This window comes from Gymnoscopelus braueri, assembly GCF_963280865.1.
Source record: "Gymnoscopelus braueri genome assembly, chromosome: 22".
NCBI classification, from domain to species: domain Eukaryota; kingdom Metazoa; phylum Chordata; class Actinopteri; order Myctophiformes; family Myctophidae; genus Gymnoscopelus; species Gymnoscopelus braueri.
This window is the reverse complement of record NC_137624.1, coordinates 4,940,803-4,963,637: the sequence shown is the minus strand read 5'-3', so window position 1 is coordinate 4,963,637 and position 22,835 is coordinate 4,940,803. Positions and strand designations below refer to the sequence as shown.

General features: G+C 41.1%; 2 protein-coding genes across 2 annotated transcripts in view; one reads left to right on the top strand and one right to left on the bottom strand.

The window, feature by feature from the left end:
* Nucleotides 1–1,602: 1,602 nt before the first annotated feature.
* Nucleotides 1,603–15,924, top strand: reep5 (receptor accessory protein 5). Its single transcript, XM_080418965.1, has 5 exons — nt 1,603–1,910; nt 2,719–2,812; nt 7,490–7,628; nt 14,143–14,311; nt 15,554–15,924. The coding sequence occupies exons 1-5, from the start codon at nt 1,787–1,789 to the stop codon at nt 15,601–15,603; spliced, it is 576 nt and encodes a 191-aa protein (XP_080275091.1). The 5' UTR covers nt 1,603–1,786; the 3' UTR covers nt 15,604–15,924.
* A 3,037-nt stretch (nt 15,925–18,961) lies between these two features.
* Nucleotides 18,962–22,835, bottom strand: part of chd1 (chromodomain helicase DNA binding protein 1) — a 43,607-nt gene continuing 39,733 nt past the window's right edge. Inside the window, exons 34-36 of the mRNA XM_080419712.1 lie at nt 22,594–22,645; nt 22,015–22,333; nt 18,962–21,171 (exon numbers count right to left, since the gene is read on the bottom strand). Coding sequence (XP_080275838.1) covers nt 20,847–21,171; nt 22,015–22,333; nt 22,594–22,645 — 696 coding nt within the window. The 3' untranslated portion in view covers nt 18,962–20,846. The remainder of the gene's footprint in view (nt 21,172–22,014; nt 22,334–22,593; nt 22,646–22,835) is intronic.

Sequence of the window (22,835 nt, the reverse complement as noted above, 5' to 3'; positions counted from 1 at the left end):
AATATTCCCTCGTTAAAATCCTTTGACTCCAACATCTTAACAAAATGAAATAAGTATGTTGACTCTGGCTTTATCCAATGTTCCAATGTTGATTCTGGAAAGTTATGCAAATTTGCATATTGAAATATACAATTTCAGAAAACTTGTAATACGATAAATCATTGTCTTCATGTAAGTAATCAACTCAGGAAGTTTCACCATGATAACTCTTTTTTAAATTTTGTCATTTTTTCACCTGTCATGTACATATGGGGAAAATAACAAAATGTGTGATAACCATGAAAAAGCTGCTCCTGTTGAAAGGTTATCATATATTTATTTACTCGTATTGACCCTATGAACAATTTAATATAGGTTTGGTTTTGCCCACTCTTTCGATAATCATTGCTCAATTTTGGGGCTCTGGCTCATGGACTACATAGGCTATTTGAAAATAGCCAATCTACAAGCTCACACGTTGTGAGCTTGTAGATCTGCTATTTTCAAACCATGGAAAAACGCCATTGACCGGATCTGTAGGTGGCGGTGTTGAGTGAGTAAAGACATCTCCGTCTGGTGGATATATTTTATCTTATTTGTGGCACAGAAAAGGTGGGCTTCTGTGAATCCCCCCATCGCGGAGGAGAGGCTTTCAACAACCTAGAACCGTCTTCGTGTCTGTCGGTGACGGTGAGCCGCGAAAGTATAGGCTATTGTTTAATACCGTTCAACCGGGACAATGACGATAAACACCTATATATCCTACTAACGCAAGAAGGGGAATGGAATCGAAGTCCATTGTTCCAAAAAAAAAAAAAAAAAAAAACACCACAATGAATGAAACAACTAAAATATAAATAAATAAATAAAAATATGTATGTATTTAATTGTGGCATTTATATAATTTACAGTTTAGACCAATGCACTTCCATAAGGGAGGGAGGAGAGGGTAGCCTTGGATCAAGACTATCATAGATGTATTTTTGTATCGATTTTTACACTTGCATATCTATGATAGACTTGGCTAGCACCGCCCACTTTCACCAGTAAAGCCCGTATTTCTCCGTACATGAACAAATGCAATATATAAGGTGCTTATCCGCTAGCCCCAAATGTTAACTCACCATTCGGAATCTTTATGTAATGTATTAGTTCATATTCTTCAATAGTTATGTGTTTTAATCCCGTCTTTGGCCGAACGCCATTCCCCCCTCGTTTACTTTCTGTTTACATTTAGGTGTAATTCTGGCTGTCACCGGATGCGCCCCATCACCACCGCCCATTGAGGAATACAGGGAACTTCCGACAGAATCCGACATAGACGGGATTAAAACACATATCTATTGAAAATATACGGACTAATACAGTGCACAAAGACTCCGAATGTTTCTTTAGTACATATACGGAGAAGTACGGGCTTTACGGGGGGGGGGGGTGCAGGCCAAGACTATCGTAGATATGAAAGTAAAAGTCAAGACTCGATCAAATAATATGATAGTCTTGATACAAGGCTAAGGGGGGGGGGCGGGGCTGCTGGTGGTCATGCAGACGGTGCCGTCACGGCTGCAGAGAAGTGAGGCTCCTCCTTCCTTGCTGCATGGTGGCTGTCGCAGTTCTTCACTCATCAACAACGCGCGCGCGCACGCACACACACACACACTCTCTCGCACACACACACACACACACACACAGACCCAGGCAGACCTAGTAGCGACGCTCCGATCCCTGCTTGATTTGTTGTAGATCTCTGACTGTGTGTGTGTGATCCAGCAGCCCAATCCATCCAGATCCAACGGTCATCATCATCATGGCGATCAACCAGGGGCTGAAGGCGAGATTCGACTCGTTCCTCCACGAGAAGAACCTGATGACGGACGTTCTGGCCAAGATCGAGGCCAGGACGGGCGTGAACCGCTCCTACATCGCGCTGGGTATGTATGACAACAATGATCAACAAACAAAAACCCATCATCATCTGTGTCGCTCGCCGACAAATGGCAGATGATGATCGTTGACGTGTGATCGTGAAGCTGGTAGAGCACCTTTCGGATGACTTTTAATGGAAATAATAGACGTAACACTGATATCTGATCTTTTTTTCTTATTTTTTCCCCTGATCTCTGATCTCTCTTTTTCTTTTTTTCTTTTACTGATATCTGATCATTTTTTTCCTTCTTTTTTACTGATCACTGATCTCGCACCACTCGGTGAATGATAAAACAAAGACGCTGTCGCTCGCCGAAAAAAAATGGCAGATCTAGCTAGATCTGCCATTTTTATTTTCAGCGAGCGACACCATCCTATCATGACAGGGTAGATCTATAAGTACGCGTTTACGGGAAATAAATGTAACGGCTGATCTCCGGTCAGATATCACGTCAGTTCAAAGGAAGGGATCAACGCATTAGTAGTAACAATGTAACAGTGTTTCATAGAATGTGTAGTGGATGACTAATTAAAATGTTGTTTGTGGTGGATAACGTTTTACTTTGAGGGTTTTGTAGTGAATAATATCTATTTTATCTGTTTTTTGTAGTGAATAATATCTATTTTATGTGTTTTTGTAGTGAATAATAGCTATTTTAAGTGTTTTTTGTAGTGAATATTATCTATGATATTAAGTGTTTTTGTTGTGAATAATATCTATCAAGTGTTTTTTGTAGTGAATAATATCCATTTTAAGTGTTTTTTTGGGTAGTGAATAATGTGTTCATTTAAATGGTTTCTCTCTATCATCAGCTGTCATAGGGTTCGTGGCTATATATTTGGTGATCGGATATGGCGCCTCCCTGCTATGCAACCTCATCGGCTTTGTGTATCCGGCGTACATATCGTAAGTGAACACACACACACCCACCCACACCCACCCACACACACACACACACACACACGCGCGCGCACGCACACGCGCACACGCACACGCACTCACACAGAGAGCTTAGGTGACTGTGTGGTGATGATGATGTTGATGATACATATATCTACCGATGATGTCACGTTCAAAAGCCTCAATGCGTCTGATCAGGATGTTTCCACAGCAGCGCAGGCGTTTGGGATTTGACTTCCGCTTTCGTAATAACGACCATAGTGAGGAGTCACTGCAGACCAGACTGGGCGCTGTGCCCGGTTTCGTTTCGTGTGTGCGTGTGTGTGTGTGTGTGTGTGTGTGTGTGTGTGTGTGTGTGTGTGTGTGTGTGTGTGTGTGTGTGTGTGTGTGTGTGTGTGTGTGTGTGTGTGTGTGTGTGTTTTAGGCCAGCAGCTCTCAACCTTTTCTGGTTCAGGGCCCACTTGAACATCTAAAAAAAATGCACGTGGCCCACCCAGCCGACCACTTAAAACGGCAGCCGACAGGCTGCCGTTTTAAGTGGTCGGCTGGGTGGGCTGGGTGGGCCTATAATTAAGAGCTAACTATGGTGGCCACAGTGTAGTAGAGCAATGTTTTTAGAGAGTATTTTAGCTACAGTGACGTCACGCCCCTAGGACGGGCCAATAGGGGAAGGGAATCGAGGTCACGTGGCTCGAGTGTGTCGGAGGTGCAAACAAAGCTGCTCCTTGTGTGGATTTGGCTTCTTTTTGTGGATAGGTAGGTTGAAAAAAACAGTATTTTGACGTCCAGTCTTCATTTTTAATCCCCTGCACTACAATACTTAGACCGCAGGTGTGCGCTAGGACATAAATATCTATCATCGTATGCGATCCATCTCTCAAAATCAATGCCGACACCTGTTTGCACCTACAAGACAATGGCCGACTTGGCCACGCCCTATCTATCGATCTATCTATCTATCGACCTATCGTATATCATCTGCTGTTTAGCTGCTGTGTGGAGTGTTGATGGAATTCACCACACTGTGTTTATAGGGCGTTGGTCTGATTACAAAATAAGCTTTATTTATTGCACATGCAGTAGTAGCAATACCACAATGTAGACAGGGCGAGGTGTGTGTGTGTGTGTGTGTGTGTGTGTGTGTGTGTGTGTGTGTGTGTGTGTGTGTGTGTGTGTGTGTGTGTGTGTGTGTGTGTGTGTGTGTGTGTGTGTGTGTGTGTGTGTGTGTGTGTGTGTGTGTGTGTGCGCGTGTGTGCGCGCTGTGGGTTTATCTCATTACCAGAGGTTAGCGGTGCACGTCCTGTATACATGGAGTGTTGGATGTGTGGTACATGATGTTCCATAGCAGGCATGGCATGGTCACAATGTACAGTCTGTGTGTTGCAAGCTGTTATCACAGTGGAGGGGTGTGATAAAATGATAAAAGAGGGTGATAATTAGCCTTGTCGGCCGCGAAGCCAACCGATTAGCGCGAGTTGAAGTACGGTCAAACGCCGGCCCGCGTGCAGAACTGTCACCACGAGCATCCTGCTCTCTGCGGGATGAGGGAACTCAGCGCGTCAAACGGTGCCGACCCACGGTTGCCTAGTTGATCCTTTTGAATAAATGTAGGTTAATAGACTCTGGGAACGCATCTGTGTCATTTTAGATGTTTTGCTATAACCGCTATTTTAGCGGTTATAGCAAAAAGGCTAGGCTATTGGAAAATAGCAGATATACAAGCTCATAGCACGGCACCAAGTGGCACGCTATGAGCTTGTAGATCTGCTATTTTTGAAAAATCTTGAACATTTTGTGCAAATATTTCTTATATATATGTTTTTAAAGGGAACATTTCTGACTCAACTCTTTGCTTCTGGGGGTCGCTCGAACAAAATATCTTCAGATAGGGGTCTGCGGCCAAATACATATCATTTTGGGGGTCCTTTGAGCACCACTGATATAGCAACATACGTACGTTTTTTACAGAAAACTTTTTAGAACATTTAGAAGACATTCGTCGATTAGGTGCAGCCACACATGGACGTCAAGTCACTGGAAGTTCCATCCACTCCCATGATATGTTTTTTCTTTCCGGTTTTTGGATGGAACTTGGTGACTCGACGTCCATGTGTGGATGCACGTCATGCACCAATAGAATGGGTTAACTACATAACTGTAGTTCCCTTTTGCAGAGGGTGGCATACCCATTTCCTGTTCCGGGTCGGTTTCCCCATAGCTTCGTTTGATTGGCTCAGCAGCAGATGAGACGCCGCTGTGAGCTTGTAGGTCATCTATTTTTGATGTGTGACACAGAAGTACAATGAAGTATGAATTGGGCTTAAAATGGTTTAGTGGGGCGGCGGTGACTCAGGAGGTTGAGCGGCCGCTCTACCTCCTGAGGAAGGTTCCCAGTTCGATCCCACGGGCTCCCCCGGAGTCAGTGTCGAAGTGTCCTTGAGCAAGACACTGAGCCCCTAACTGCTCCCGATGAGCACTCGGTTGGTGCCTTGCAGGGCCGGCCCTAGGATTTTCGTGGCCCTAAGCAAGATTTTTAGGTGAGCCCCCCCCAAACACCCCCCATTATAAATTCATTATGTCATTTTTTATTGCATACTAAAATGATAACGCTAGTTGTTGCATAGGAGATACATGACATAATTACAATATGAAAGGAAAACATATATATATATTGCTTATAGCAGCGGCCGGCCCTGGTGCCTTGTGTGTGTGAATGGGTGAAAGTAATGCACTTTAGATAAAGGCGCTATAAATGCACCGTTTACCATTTTAGCCGAACTAGGCTTAAAACGCACTTTGTTAAAGGTTTGGATTATGTAGTTACCTTGTCATGATGTAGTCCAATTGGTGAGATATCTTGCTCTGTCGCTCCATTGATTAGAAATTGATATTCCAAAAATAGCCTCCTCATTGTCTTACATTGCACAGTGAATCAGCTCTCAAAGTCACTCTTTTAGCACATTTTTTTTGAGCTGCCAGCACTTTTCTGCCATGCATTTTTCACTGTGCAATGTAAGTCAATGAGACAATTTGGGATTAATTTCAATGGCGCAACGGAGCAAGATACATCACCAATTCTTTGAGACACACATACGGGTATTTCGGGGCGTGGCCGAATCCGCCATTCCTTCACCGGGTGAAACAACACAGCTTTCGCCATTGGAAGTATTGTAGTGCAGGTCATTGCAACAACCACCGATCTTGTAAAAAGGTTCAAACGGGATATTTTTATTGTGAAGCACAGGATAAAGATATACATTTTCAATTCAAACACGTATGAAGTGCTTCCCTATTTCCAAAAACAAACTCAAAATAAACAGGTACACCGCCACATATTCTAAACTTTCCGCTGTTCTGCCAATAATCATATTGTTTGAGACACACATCCGAGTTTTTGCCGGGACAAACAATGAATCACGTGATCCCCTTACTTCCCCTATTCGCTCATACTAGGACTATGTGTCGGCAGAAGAATAGGACTAGTTACATCATGACATGGTAACTACACAATCCAAACCTCTATACAAGCGTGTTATTGCGCTTTAAGGATAATACTCTATTCAAATTGGATTTGTTCCCCGGCTGGCCTTCCCCCCAGTGTTATAAACGGCTCACTCCCCATGAGTGACAACCTCCATGTGCCCCCCCCCCCCCCCACATTTATATTTATATTTTCTATATTGCTGTGTAGTTGTTTTTGTTGCACTATTGTTTTGGGTGTTGAATGTTTAATGGACCATAATGGAAACAAGCCTCTGGCTTTTTGTCTCATCCATGTGGTGTGGTTTTTTTAACTTGTCGTGCTGCCTGCACCTTTAAAAATTGTCAATGAAGTATTCAATCAATGAATCAATTCAATCAATCTCTTGTCGTACTTCAAAACTTCATTTTTTCATAAAATATGGTGGCCCTCAGTTGTGGAACTCTCTAGACGCATCACTAAAGTCATCACTTTCCTTTCCAACATTAAAAACATATATCTTATTTATTTCTTCACTATAGCCTATTATGATTTAGTTCCGATGTGTGATTCTTACTCATTCTTCTGTCTTTTTCTTTTCCTGTGCAGTTTCTGTGTTTTCACTTCTTTATTGCACTTGTCTAAGGGGGGGACTAAGCTTGGATTCCCCTTGGATTCTTTTGTGTTTCTTATTGAGCTTTTAATGTATGTCATTTAATGACCTCGTCCATTAAGGAAAGGATTCCAAATAGGCCTATTGGCTTTAGGGCTGTCACGACTACAACATTTAAGTTGACGATTAATTGTCACACAAATAATTGTGATTAACAATTTAATTGTGTTTTTGGCATTGAACATTGGAACATATGAATAAAAAAATACATTTCTGTTTTTGTATTTTGCACAGGGCAGATATGACAAATAACTGACATATTTAATATATTTTTTAAAATGTATTAATAGTTGAAATAGCAGATCTACAAGCTTCAGATCAGCTATTTCAGCTTTTTTGGTATATTTTAAAATGTATTCATATTTTCCCACATCGAAAAGATTATGACGATTATGCAAAAATAATTGTGATTATCTGTAATGATTGGCGATTAGACGATTACTATAATAATTGTGACAGGCCTAGATATGTATTGTTGCTATGCATTATTTTGCAATGTACCAGGTCACATACAGTAAGTAAGTGATGGACTCTCTTTAACCCTCCGCAGGATAAAAGCAGTCGAGAGCGCGACCAAGGACGACGACACAAAATGGCTGACCTACTGGGTGGTTTACGGAGTGTTCAGTGTGGCCGAGTTCTTCGCCGACATCTTCCTCTCATGGTTCCCTTTCTACTACATAGGAAAGGTAACGTCCCGCACGCCAGTGATTTGAGTTGATTCGATTTATTTGAAATGCAATAAAACCCTGCAGGGTTACAGCCGTGGTGGGGAAAAAGCACTCACATTTATTAGTTAAGTAAAAGTATCAATACTGCAATATGGAGATACTCTGTTACTCTGTTGTAAAAGTCCGGAATTCAAAATGTACTTGAGTGAAAGTACAAAAGTATTGGCATCAAAATGTACTTAAAGTACCAAAAGTAAAACTACTCATTATGCAGAATGTCCCATTTAAAGTTTTCAAATGTATAAAAATCGCTTGAAAATAGCCGATCTACAAACGAGTTTGTAGATCGGCTATTTTCAAATGGCTGAAATGATTATAGGGCTGAAGTGGTTAGTGTGTGTTTTGTGATAATAATCAAAATCTTGAAAGTAACTACTAACTAAAGTTTTCAAATAATTGTAGTGGAGTAAAGGTACAGTATTTGCCTCTGAGATGTAGTGGAGTAGAAGTAAAAGTTTTGGAAATTGGAGATACTCAAGTAAAGTACAAATACCTCAACATTTGACTTAAGTACAGTACTTAAGTAAATGCACTTAGTTACTTTCCATCACTGGGTTACAGCGGTTCGAGGATGAACACAATAAGGTCCTGAGACTTATTTCCTCTCAGGGGTTTTCCAAAGCAGGGTCTGGGAACCCACAGGGGTCCTTGAGGGGGTTCCGGGGTGGTCCCGAGCGAAACGAGTTAATACAGCGTCAAAGTCATTTTACAAGCTCACAATGCGTCACGTTGCGACACGTTGTGAGCTTGTAGATCGGCTTGTCTTCAGAAAACCTGAAAAAATTGAAAGGTTTTGAATATTTTTTTAAAAAGAAAATGTCAAGGACCCCCAAAATGATATGTATTTGGCCACAGACCCCCATCTGAAAATATGTTGTTCCAGGGACCCCCAGAAGCAAAGATTTGAGTAACAAATGTTCGCTTTAAAATATATATATATTCAAAAATGTGCACACATTTTCACGATTCACGACATAGCGCGGGGAGTGCCGCGCTATGAGCTTGTATATCTGCTATTTTTGAATAGCCAAAGTATAACATAATGGTTAAAGTGGTTACACAGACGCGTTCCTGGTTATAATGGGTTAAACATTATAACAAGGAAAGGAGGAAGGACGTGCACAGCACAAACAAACGGTGAAATGTAAAACAAAATAAACGCCCGCAAACTGTTGGACTCCAGTTGTTTTTATTGCACCTGAATGCTGCTGTGACGTTTCGAGCTTGCACTCGACTCAGACTGACGGAGAGCGCAAGCTTAAAACACCACAGCAGGTCCCCTAGCCAGTGGTGGAAAGAAACTAAGTACATTTACTAAGTACTGTACTTAAGTGCAATTTTGAGGTATTTGTACTTTACTTGAGTATTTCCAATTTCCAGTACTTTTACTTCTACTCCACTACATCTCAGAGGCAAATATTGTACTTTTACTCCACCACATTTATTTGAAAACTTGAGTTACTAGTTACTTTTCAGATATAAATTATTATATTATTAAACATACATTAACCACTTTAGCCCTATTTTATACCTAGGCTATTTGAAAATAGCCGATCTACAAGCTCACAACGCGACGCGTTGTGAGCTTGTAGATCTGCTATTTTCAAATATTTAGTACTTTTACTTTTGGTACTTTAAGTACATTTTTATGCCAATACTTTTGTACTTTTACTCAAGTAAATTTTTTATTCTGGACTTTTACTTGTAACAGAGCATTTCTATATTGCAGTATTGGTACTTTTACTTAAGTAAAGAACTTACTTTTTCCACCACTGTCCCTAGCACAAAATCTTTTCAGATGGGGGTCTGCGGCCAAACACATACTAATTTGGAGGCTCTTGACATGAAAAGGGTTGAGAGCCACTGCTCTGTGTTGCCTGGTTGCGACATGCGTGATGGGAATTGTAGTTCCACAGTAGAAACAAAGAGAAATGTGCCAAGCTAACGTGTTGCAGGTTGGACTTAAAGCAGAACAATGGAACCACTGTGGAGCTATGTATGGAATGTTTCCTGGTATGTCACCTGACAGGCCCCCCAGTTATTATAACAATAATAATGCTGTAGTAGTAAGTAGTAGTAATGATAATAATAATAATATGAATACTACTACTACTACTACTACTACTAATAATAATAATAATAATAATAATAATATTAATACTATAATAATAATAATAATAAATGTAATAATAATAATAATAATAATAATAATAATAATAATAATAATAATAATAATAATAATGTAGTAGTAGTAGTAATAATAATTAATTGTAATAATCTTATATTAACATACACAGTACATATTTAAAACAAATGAGATTTCCACGGCAATGGATGAAGCTTGGACACATTGCAGGTCAGGCTTATTGGGAACACAGAATCTTACAGGTCCATGTTTGACACCCAGGGCTCAATGAAACACTCCACAGGGCTCAATGAAACACTCCAGATTTGACTGTGTACATCTAGCCATGTAGACATAATGACACAGTAACACTGTAGGGACCATTTATGAGGTCAGAAATGCTTTAGCCACTGTTAACCAGTGTTAACTTTGACAGCAAATTTTGATTTAGTTTAAGTCATAGTTACTTTTGAATACAATTCTATTTAGTTTTAGTCATATGTTAGTCACCAGAAATGTTTTAGTTTTAGTCTAGTTTTAGTTGATTAATATCATAAGATTTTAGTCGACTAAAATGTATGTTGGTGTGATGGCGCTTTAATGCCTGATTTATACAAACAAAAACAGCCGATCTACAAGCTCAGCTATTTTCAGAGCGCGACACCCATGCGCAACCAAGCATGAAATGGCTTGTCTTAGTTCTACTTGATCTCGCTAGTTTTTTTTGTTGACAAAATTATCAACATATTTAGTCATAGTTTTTCTCATCATTGCTTAGTTTGTAGTAAGGTTTTATTTATTTTTCGTCTGTGAAAAAAGGTAGTAGAAGACAAAGCAATTTCGTCATAGTTTTAGTCGACGGAATTGACACTTAACAGTCCGGGTGTCACTATAACCCTGCAAGGGTAAAAACGGACCGGCACAAAAAGCATTGAATTGGCCTGTTGTTTGTTTAAGGCAGTGGCATTTCCTAGTTCCTGATACGTTGTGTCATGCTCCTGGCATGATGCCAGGCCCATGCAAATGTGTCACAACCCTGCGGTTTGAGCTGGCAATGATGAATGTCTTTAGAAATCCGCTCATGTTGATCAATGTTGAGCTTTCTCTGTTAAGCCTCACTGCAAAGCGCAGAGTCTGATTATTATGGAATATGAGTATAGAAGAGTCTTATAATGTAGATGATGGCTATTTTAAGGATTTCCGCTATCTTCATCTTGTAATTATTAAATTCAAAGTCGAGCATAGGGGTGCAATTAACTATTATTTTCATAATCAATGAATGGGTTTATTATTATTATTATTTAATTCATGTATGTCATTAAATTAAGACCATCAAATGATCAAATAAGGAATGCAAAAAAAAGAAGAGGAAAAACAGCCTGCAGTGCGGTTTCTTTCGTGGTCAGATGACTGATACCTCATGACTCGTAGCAAAACGTGTGTTTTGAAGAAAATGCAAAATCTTTGAAAATCTAGCCAGGCATAAAATGGTTGGGACTGTATATGGTGGAGTTGTGTCATGATCCAAGGAATCCAGGGGGGGAAACGGTTTTTGATTGTATGACCTATGGTTCCCAAAATGTGAAGCGGTCTGTTATAGCGCCACCATGAGGCCAATTTGAGAAATTCGGGGCAGAGTTTCTTCCTTGCCCTACTGTGAGAGTGTGCGTGTTAAGGTAGCTCTCCAGCGCACCAATGTTGGCGGCGGTAAGTGTTGGGAAGCATCCGTTGCCGAAAATCTGATAGCAGCGAGGTTGTTGTTGAAAAAGACATCAAGCCATAGGCTATTTTTAGCACCATATTGAAGTCTGTCTTTGTCGGCTCTCAGGTGCATTCAGCAACCTTTTTTTTCTCACACCTTCCAACCGACTGATCTCCCCACTTAATGCGACTGCCGGTCTGTAGTAATCTGTAGTCTGTAGTAGGGCTTTCACCAACTAGTCGACTAGTATAACCACTAGTCGACTTTGTTGGTACTAGTCGAATAGTTGAAAAAAAAAAAAAAATGTAATTTATTTTAATGCCATAGTAATGGCCCATCTTACTATTATTATTATCCTCCTGACTTTATTTTCTATCAAAAGGGGGTCAAAAGTATGCCCAATAAAAGCCTATTATTGGGCAATGGGGATCCTTGGAGACGCTGCTGTGGTGCTGTGCTGCTGTGCCAGAAGTGCTTCCCTTAAAACGCCATAAAAATAAGGGCAGGAGGATGTAATTTTTTTTAATGTAAATTACTACTTGGTCAAATGAGTCGACTAGTAAAAATCATTAGTTGTGAATGCCCTAGTCTGTAGTCACGCACGCGCACACACACACACACACACACACACACACACACACACACACACACACACACACACACACACACACACACACACACACACACACACACACACACACACACACACACACACGGATGAATGGACAGGAGCGAAAACATAGTCTCCGGCCTGGCTGAGACAAAAATGGCTAGGGGTCCTTGGAAGTCTAAAGGTTCAGAATCACTGATATACACAATGTTTGTGTAATGTCTGTCTTGGTGACTGAGCTTGTAGATCGGCTATTTTTGGCAAAGAGATTTGGTGCAGACAGAAAGAAGTACCAAGTTCAAGTACAGTCGCATGTGTAACTCAGGTCGTTTTTTACTAACAGTAGAGGGTTGAAGTGGAAACTGCTGCCTCAGCAGATGTGTAGGCTACATAACAATAGATGGTCGCTAGGCAACCTGCTTTGCATAAACAACATGACTCACCTCAACTCCGTCGTCAGACAGTGTAGCCTACTACAGCACTGTTTCCTAAACACTGGGTAGGGACCCGTTTGTGGGTCACAGACACATTTTTATGAGTCACGAGTAAATATCCCTTTTCATTTCCTACATTTTTAAATTATTTCAAAAATATTTCAAAAAAATATATTTTCTAAATAAACAAATAAATCTAAATGTTTCAGAAATGATAAAAAAAAATCAACATTTTTCAAAATAATTTCATAAATGTTCCCATTAAATCTAAGAAATTCCAATAAATTTTTTAGTAGTGAAAATATTTGCACTAGTTCCAGGGAGACATCAAATTTCTCCTATGGGTCTCGAGCTAAAAAGTTTGGGAACCACCGGCCTGCAGTAGCTTACACATGCAAATGAATGAGTCACAGGGAAAAAGAAAAAGAAAAGTTTGCCAGAAGCAAACGTGTCATTAGTTTCATGGCTGCATGTCTGAGGATTTGAAGAACAGTCTTGGGTTTCGACTGTTACACAAGTAGGCTATTACATTTCTGAATGTCATGTCCTAATCCTGACTGTTGTCTAATACAGCAGTTTACTTTTTTCATGTCAAGGATCCCCAAATGAATGTATTTTGTATTTTGCCACGGATCCCCATCTAAAAATATTTTGTATTTTGTTTTATTAAAATGTTTCAAAAATATTCCAAATGTTTTAAATTGTTCACGATTTTTTTGAAATAGACGATTCATTAAAATGTTTCAAAGATATTAAAAATGTTCCACATTTTTCAAGATGTTTTGAAAATAGCCGTTCTACGCGCTTGTAGATGGGCTATTTTCAAATGGCCAATGTATATAGGATTTAAACAGTTGAACAGTTTTGATGATATCTTAACACATTTAGCTGGGGACCCCCTGGAACCCCCTTAAGGACCCCTGGGGGTCGCCGGACCCCACTTTGAGTACCACTGGTCTGATTAAACAAGTGCTTCCTTTGTACTCCATAGCCCATAACATAACAAGTTCTGTTTTGTAAACAAATCTCTCTGTTTTGTGTGTGTGTGTGTGTATAAACACAGCAGATCTACAAGCTCACAGCTTGTCGCAACGTGGCGCGCTGTAAGCGTGTAGATCTGCTATTTTCAATGAATAACAATTGTTCCCTAAAAGTGTCTGATCGTGACAACCCTACTCACACATAGTAGTGTGTTGAGAGGTAGAAGACAGTGTTATGTGGGGTACAGGTCAATGTGAGATGCAGGCTTCCACAAATATGAAAATATGTTCCAACTTAAAATGCAGCTTTTAAATACATTTCTACTGCATCAGATTGGTTGATCTTCTTCATTTCGACGGTCAATTCTTCACTGTTATTTTCCGAATCAAAAGTATTGTTTCTGGGCCAGTGAATTTGAAAAGTCAGGGCCAGTGCCAAAACTCACTTAATGTCAATCTCCCGGCTTTGAGGAAATTGCACAAAATCACCTTATTAGTTTCTTACATGACACTTCACTTGATCTCTCGAGTACTGCGTTTTGTTTAATTAATCAATTATTTGAGAAGTTGTGTGGGCCTAATTGAACCCCCCCCCCTCTCTCTCTCTCTCCCTCACTCCAGGGTGCGTTCTTGGTGTGGTGCATGGCTCCCATGGCGAACAACGGCTCGGTGCTGATCTACACGCGGATCATTCGCCCCTTCTTCCTCCGAAACGAAGGCAGGATCGACGACGTGGTGAAGAACCTCACAGACAAGGCGTCCGAGGCTGCCGACAAGATTAAAGATGAAGGTGAATGGACTCTAAACACGCTTTGCAGAAGAAAGAATAGTGCATATCAGGGCTAGGCGACCTTAGGCACGGGTGCTACCATTGGCACAAGAGATGGTAATCACTGGCACACTGGCATAGGTGTGAGATGATCTTTCCTTTAGAGTGTTTGTTCAGTAAAAGTAATCTCCCATGTCTCTGCAGCGTTTTATTAAACAGAAAATGCATTTTCAGTGCTCTCTCCTGATTGGCTTAAATTTTGTCACCTACCTGAAAATGTACTATATTCTGTTTACTAAAGAGAGCTGGAGAGACCCCTGTGACCGAACAAACGCGCTGATTACCATCAGAATATAGTACTTTAACTTTTAAAAATAAATAAATAAATATCACTTACCCTACCTTTAAAATACGGTAATTATTATTATTATTTTGTCAATTTAAGTCCCCTCGCATCTGTATACAAATTACCTCCTGCACATGACCTCCTTATATTCACTATCTCTATGCCAGGGGTCTTCAACGTTTTTCAGGCCAAGGACCCCCTAGCTGAGAGAGAGATGAAGCAGGGACCCCCCTCTACATATTGTATACAATTGTGTTTAAGATTACATTTTATTTTTTTAACTTGGTCTGCTCTTTTTTCCCCTCTACACCTATACCTCTTTGCCAAAAATAGCCGATCTACAAGCTCACAACGCCTCGCAGCGCGAGGCGTTGTGAGCTTGTAGATCAGCTATTTTTGGCTAAAGTTCTCCTCAGAAAAGGGATGCTAGGGTTCAAGTGGTTAATGTAACACAAATAATAATCATATCACACAAAGATTTGGCGGCCCCCCTGTAGTAACTCTGAGGACCCCCTAGGGGTCCCCTAACCCCCTGTTGAAGACCCCTGCTCCACGCTATTTAGTTTTGTGTAGCCTACATCAAATGCCAGCTCACAATGATTGCGATCACCCTGCCACAGTTCTGGCTTGGAAAGGGTCTCACTTAAAACCTATATACGGGGTCCCCCAGGACTCTATACTAGTAGTATTTCCCTCCAAACCAAATCTCTTTCTCACCGAAAATATATGCATTATGAGCTTGTAGATCAGCCGTTTTCACCAAATGCCCAAAGTAGGTAAGAAGGGCAGGGGGGCGCTATAAGAAAAAAGTTTGGGAACCACTAAGATAAAAAAAACATGTCCACCATTGTTTTTATTGGTGGGCCTAACGGGTTACGTTCAGATCACTGACTGTTCCTTTATTCTTTGCCCCACAGCCAAGAGAGCGACAGCCAACATCATGTTTGAAGAGAAGAAGTCCACCTAAAGACAGACGTCCCATTTCCCCCCCCCAGGAGCGGAGTGTCAATCCCACAGCTCAATAAATGTTGCCTTTCAAATGTTTTCATTGTTCATTTTCTAAATTCAAGTAGTATGTAATCTTACACACTGTCCATACATAATTTACGTGGTGGTAAAAAAAAAAAAAAAAGAAATCGTGCCATTTTGAAAGTGAAGTTGGCCTTTTCCCTCAAGACAAGCTTTTAGACCTTAAAACTTTGCATTATTGTACCTTTATGCTGCCCAGATAAACTGACTGTAATGTATTGCCGTTTGCTTTATACACAAATACAAAATTGTTTGCCCATTTGTGTTGCCACGTCGAGGGTGTTTTTGTGACTATTGAATGCAAAATTTACTTGTTTTCAAGCTTAATTTATTATGTCCCGTACTTAATCTGTATCCAATTAAGCACTTTTAAACACAGCTGTTATGGTCACATTGGAGTGCTGTATATCCTTGATGCGTTTCGTTGTTTGAAATGGTATGTAATGTGTACAATAACACGTTACATTTTACATGATGTAGCTGTCGGGCAGACACCTTGTACTGCATCTCCATATTTCACATTGTTTACGTTTCTTTGTAAATGAATGACCTACTCCTACTTCATCACCCATGAATGTCTCACAAAAGTAGCAACAATAGCCAATCTACAAGCTCACAGTGTGTCGCAATGCAAGCTTGTAGATCTGATATTTTAGCCATTTTCTATTTGAAAAATTCTTAAAAGTGAAAATGAGAAGTGGTTACGTCTTTTTGGGTTTATATAAATATTCAACCAATGAAAAGTATTTACAAGAGCTTGTTACTAAATAATAACTACATTGGAACACAGGTTATTTTTTTTCCATTAACTGAAAAGTAACAGTTTTGAACATACAAGGTTTCCACCCGACAGTGGCAATAACATACATGCATGGGGGGGCGGGGGGGGCTAAGTTATTAGTTGTATGTCAACAGTTGTATCAATTTATAATTGTATTCCACTTAAACACCCCTATACTTTGACTGGGGGTCTATAGGTCTTGGTCCTCTCTACATCAAATCTTTCCACAGAAAATAGCCGATCTACAGGCTCACAACACGTCACATTAAGCTTGTAGATCATTTATTATCACAGAATATTTGCCTATTATGACATGGCCAGAATCGAGACATTGGAGTTACTATAGTTAATATAAACCCTAGTGACATTGAAACATAAACTAGAAGAGGAACCGATCCCAATAATGAACAGTAGGTGGCGTAATTGGACAAAAAAAAGGGCAATTCCAATGGCTCCTTGTGTAGTGTTGCTTGCATTGTGATGATGGAGAGCCATTTGAAACTTGATAAGTGATTCATTTGTGATGATGCAGAGCCATTTGAAACTTGATAAGTGATTCATCTTGTTAGAATAAGTGTTGAATAACTATATTGTGATAGTAATGATTGCTATTTAGGTAGGGTTAGATAGAGTGTCCCGGTCTCTCCAGCTCTTTAGTAAACAGAAAATGCATTTTCAGGTAAGGTTACCAATATCTCTAGTGAAGTAACTTGTAAATGATAAAAAAGTGAAATTGGAAGCTGAAATTCGTAATCCACCTGAAAATGTATTTTTCTGGTTAAAGAGTTTGAGAGACACGGAGGCCTCTGTTACTGAACAAGTAGCCTCGGAAACCCAGGCTTTTTTTTGTGCTCTATGGGGCTCTATGGTATCTATAGCTATGATTACAATCACAATATAGAGCTTTAAGTAACACAAAAAAATATCACTTACAGCCATGTTAGGGAATTGATTTACTGGACTGTGGATAGTGGAATAAGTACTTGAAATGAGTATTCTACACTAGCACGTAAAGCATTCTCTGTAGTAGAATTATAACAAATTATTTTGCATGCGTTATGATTGTGAATGGGTGAATGCACATTGGAAAGTGCTTTGGATAAAATATGCTTCAGTATGTAAATAGGGTAGGGACAATTAAACTTACCTGGGATCAGTGTGCAGCACTGTTCAAGATGTCAATAATTTCAGGCAAACTGTTTCTATAAATGTTTTTAACCCACTAGGAGCGGAGTTGGTATTACAATAATATAGAGCAGTGGTTCTCAAATATTTTGTGCCAAGGACACCCAAATTAATATGTATTTGGCCGCAGACCCCCCCCCCCCCCATCTGAAAAGATTCTGTGCGAGGGGGTCCATAAGAGAAGATGTTTGGTAAAATGTTTCTCACTTTTTCAAAAAAATATAAAAATAGCTGGTCTAGATGGGCTATACAAACAACAAGCATAAAATAAGGCTAAACTGTTCCTCATTTTGCTGATGACCCCCTGAAACCCCTTCAGATGACCCCTGGACCTCACTTTGAGAACCTTTGATCTAGGAAACATGAACTGTTTATATTGCCAGCGACATAAAGATGCAAAGATACAATCGACACTTGTAGCTTTGTGGCCCGCTACAAAATAAAGTTGAGCTGCCTTCAACTTCACACTAGCAGATACAAAATGACCATGTGTTATTTCACCATTTCTACTGGCCTTCTCACTCCACACAATATAGGCTCTATCGGAAAGGAATTGGGCCTCTTCCTTACTTCCTTCACAGGTCGTACCAATTATACTAATTAACCCATTCAATCCAGGACGGCCTCTGTGTCACTATAGATTTCTTTGGCTATTCAAAAATAGCTGATCTACAAGCTCATGGCGCGGCATAGAGTGCCCCGCTATGAGCTTGTAGATCAGGCGGCCATTTTCTGGTTCCACTTTTTTCCCATTGACATTTCCAAAAATATTTATATCAATTCATTTAAGCCTAGAATGAAGCCATCCAGGGTCCTGGTGAATCATGACCATTAAACATTTTTTTTCTGTTTTTTTATTTTATTTTATATTTAATTATATGATATACTATATTTAATAAATACCCTTTGTTTTGCGGTTTTCAAAAAAGTTTTTTTCACAGAATCAAACGTTTTATGGTCATGATTCACCAGGACCCTGGATGGCTTGATTCCAGGCTTAAAATAATTGATATAAATATTTTTGGAAATGTCAACGGGAAAAATGCATTGACTATTTTGAAGTGGAACCAGAAAATGTCCGCCACTGCTATGCCCTATAAGCGTATAGATCAACACTTCAACTGCGACAGATACACTGTGTCACTTTGTATCTTTTGTGGCTGCCAGTGTGAATGCAGCATCAGGAATATCATCTTCACAAGTACGAAGACAAAAAAAAAACATATTTGATGTCTAATCATTAAAACTATCATTGTTCGATCCACATGTATCCTAGTAATTAAAATGATGAACTAGTTTAGCGATATGAAAGCCACGGCAGACTGCGTCATACAAGTGAGTACAGAGATTTGAGTTTAATGGCTTCATAAACAACCTGTATAAAACAATTACCTTAAAAATTCATGCATTTTTCAGTGTAAATTAACTTTGAAATATAGAGGAAAAATTCTATGTACAACAGTGTGTGTACAACAGCCTGTAACAGCGGGCTTCACTCGACTGGGCTGTTGTTGGTGACATAATAATACATGGCTGCATAGAACGATTTGGACATTATTGCCTACATAGAAACAAATAAAAAGTCAACTGGGGAAAATAAAAGTTGATGTAAGAAAAAAAAAATCTAGTTTATTCGAAATCTAGCGGGCATTTATATTTCGAACAACACTCGGATTTCCAGACTGAAATGTTCATTATTTAGAATTCATTTTCAGACATATAACTGACAAAGGAAAAGAAATAACGCTAACAAACATAACCGATGAGATTCCCCATTACCAAAATAAAAGAAAAGTTACATTCTGAATAGCATTATTATCATTAATAACTGTGGTACGAAAAAACTCTTTCATATAACTGCCCAAAAAAATGCCTGAGTTCGATGGGGGAGGGGGGTTATAGTAAAATCCGCCTGAGTGGAAAAAAATCACTGACTTCCTATATTACATTAATTTACAGTTTTTGCGTAATTTCATGGAAAGAGATCAGGTTGCTCACAAAAACAAAAACAACGTTCCTTTTTACAGACTAAGACAGGAAATTAAATAATTCAAGCATGAGAGGTAAAAGAATTTTAAGAAACCAGATGAGAGAGAGAGAGAGAGAGAGAGAAGAGAGAGAAGCAGTGTAAACGAGGTACGTCCGATGGCCAGCCTTGAAACCCTTTACATTTCAGCATAATTCATATATAATACAACGTCATCGACATAACACTTGCTCAAATCAAAACTCGAGAACCAAAGCGCGACGGGGAGAGAGAGAGAGCTGTCGCGCGCGGGATCCAGTGTCGTGGGTGGGGTGGGTGGGTTGGGTGATGAGAACACGAAGACAGCACTCCCGGGTAAATCGTATCCGTTAAGAAAAAAGAAAAAAAAAATGTACACTTTATAAAAATAATCAAAGAAATTACGCCACATCCCGTGAACTTCTAAAGCACGATGCAGCTTATTTTTAAACTCTTAAGATACAAAAATATGCACTTTTCCGCTTTTGTTTTGACACCCCCTAAACCCCCCCCCCCCCCCCCCCCAAATCCATCCCCTCTGCACGGTTCCCAGGATATGTTGCGCACCATTGGATTAAAGTCGACCCCACTTCTACTGAGCTAGCAGATCGTCGCTGTCGGGCAGAAAACTTGTCATCTCCGGTATTTCAGCTTTTTAAGGGTTTTATTTCCGTAAATTAATGCCCTAGTTTGTCGTGTGAGAGCGTCGCACAAAAGTGACGCGCTGTGAGCTTGTAGACTTGTATTTTCTCTAATTGTGACAATGTTTGAAAGTGAAAAGGTGTGTTTGGGTTCCTTTCATAAATATTGAACCGATGTAAAGTATTAACAAGAGCTTGTGACTACATTTTGACTCCATCGGATCCATTGGAACACAGGTTCTTTTTTTTCCGTTTCCTGTTAACATAACAACATTTGGGACATACGAGGTTTCCACCCGGCAGCGACATGAGAAACAGTGCTTAGTACAACTCTGGTCTACGAAGTTCCCCGTAAGGCATTTCCTGTGTTTCAATGTCTATGGCTACTACCACCGCCTGGGTCCAAAAAACATCTAAGCCCCGCCTCTGGGGGCTGGGGTCCAGACCTAAGCCCCGCCCTCTGGGAGGGGGGCTGGGTCCAGATCTAAGCCCCGCCCTCTGGGAGGGGGGCTGGGTCCAGATCTAAGCCCCGCCCTCTGGTGGGGGTAGGGGGCTCCGGGCGCCTCCTGTTATGTCTTGCGGCTGCTCCAGATCTGCTCCGGCGTGCTCCGGTGGTCCGAGGAGTACTCGAAGGGCGAGCGCGAGTCGTACGGCGAGGAGCGCTGCTGCTGCTGCTCCCGGGGCGAGCGGGGCCCGCCGCCGGCGGAGCCCCGGTGCTCCGGGGGCCAGTCCGAGTGGTAGCGGTACGAGTCGCGGGGGCCCGGCGGCTTGTGGTAGTCCGACCCGGAGCGGTGGTCCGAGTGGGAGTGCTCCTTGATGTCTCTGTCCGACCGGTGGTCTCTGCTGCTGGAGCGATGGTCGTCCATTTTCCTGTGCTTACCGTCACTGTAGTATCTAGAAGGATAACAACACAAACTACTTTTAGTTATGTTGGCCACACCCTCTGGAGGGACATATTTGTGACATTTCTGAGTGACAGACCGATATATTAACCGATATGTTGTCTATTATTTGTCTTTTTGATGACATCGGTAGTTATGCAGCCAATATGTCCCAATTTCCCGATGTTGAGAAAATGTCGTGATGTTTTGACAAAAAATATATAATAAATTAAACAGATGTACAAGCTCACAAAGTGCCACGACATGTTGTGTGCTTGTTTGAACATTTTTGAATAGGGCTTAAGTGGTTAAATAAAATGACTTTGTGGTTACCTCTACATTATTTGTCCAACACAGCAATACCAGTTTGAAAGTGGTTAAAAACCATGCCACATCGGCTGCATAATAGGCTCTATGCACAGCAGCCATATTGGAACGACATTGGGCCTCTTCCTTATATCCTTCACAGGTGTTACCAATGATACTAATGAAGGCTCTGGGTCAAACAGAGTCAGGGTGCTGACATTGTGGGCCTTCCTTTCCTTGAGGGGGTTCCAAATATTTCCTTACGGGAGTGTACAAATGGAACCAAATGGACCCGTAAGGGTCCATTTGGTTCGCTCTCAGAGTTATGGGGTCCTTGAAATAAAAAAAAATGTTTGAGGACCACTGAGCTACACTAAATGGAACAGAGCCCTCATTAGACCTGTGAAGGAAGTAAGGAAGCGGCCCAAATCCTTTCCAATATGGCTGCTGTGCATAGAACCTATTGCCATTACAGATGACGTAAAAAAAAAAGGTCAAATAATAACCAATATATCTGTCAGGTTGCAATCACTGTTATGGTCTCCCTCACCTGTCCTGCCGTTCCCTGTCTCGGCTGTCGGGTCTGTAGTGGTCTCTGTCTCGGTGGTCTTTGCCGTTGCTGAACGACGAGTAGGGTCTCTTCCTGCTGTCCCCTGCCACTCCCCCTCCCCCTCCTCCCCCGCCGCCGCCCCCCGGGTTCCTGCGAGGCTCCGAGCCGTGGCGGTCCTTCCCTCCGCCGCCGCCACCGCCGCCGCCGGGGGCGCTGCCGCCGTGCTCGTTGTAGCGGGACGGCGGGTGGTGGCGCTCCGAGCTGTAGCTGTCCCTGCTGCTGTCGTCGTGATGCGAGCCGTCCTTTAACCTCTCGATGTCTGAGGACAGCAGGGGGGGGGGGGACGCAACAGTTTTTTTACATTGTACAAATTAGGGCTGCGGTATGCGATAACATAGTTGAATATTGCAATGACGATATGACTCGCAATACGTAAACAAAACCGTTGCTGTCTGAAATCTGAACAAAGTTCAGATTCTTTGGGTGTAATTGAGGTCATAAAACCCCCCAAAAAAGTGAAAATGAATGTCATAGAACCTTTAAGAGGGTTTGTCAACAACAGTCATGCACGGGTCGTACCTGCATGTTTGCAGCCCTGGGTGTTCATGGAGCTTGCATTCTGGTCCGCTGCCTACAGGAACACAAAAGACATTTTTAGAAGAGCTGAGCCCGTAAGCCAGTCTTTCCCATCCTTGGGTCCAGGCTTAGGGGCTATCGACAAGCAAAAATAGCAGATCTACAAGCTCACAACGCGTCGCTTCACGAAGCGCTGTGAGCTTGTGGATCTGCTATTTGTCGTAAGCAAAACACAAGTGTGTGTG

Coding starts and splice junctions, on each gene's coding strand:
- reep5 (XM_080418965.1), top strand. CDS start 1,787: ATGGCGATCAACCAGGGGCTGAAGGCGAGATTCGACTCGTTCCTCCAC. Junction 1,911..2,718: donor CCGCTCCTACATCGCGCTGG/GTATGTATGACA, acceptor CTCTATCATCAG/CTGTCATAGGGTTCGTGGCT. Junction 2,813..7,489: donor GTGTATCCGGCGTACATATC/GTAAGTGAACAC, acceptor AACCCTCCGCAG/GATAAAAGCAGTCGAGAGCG.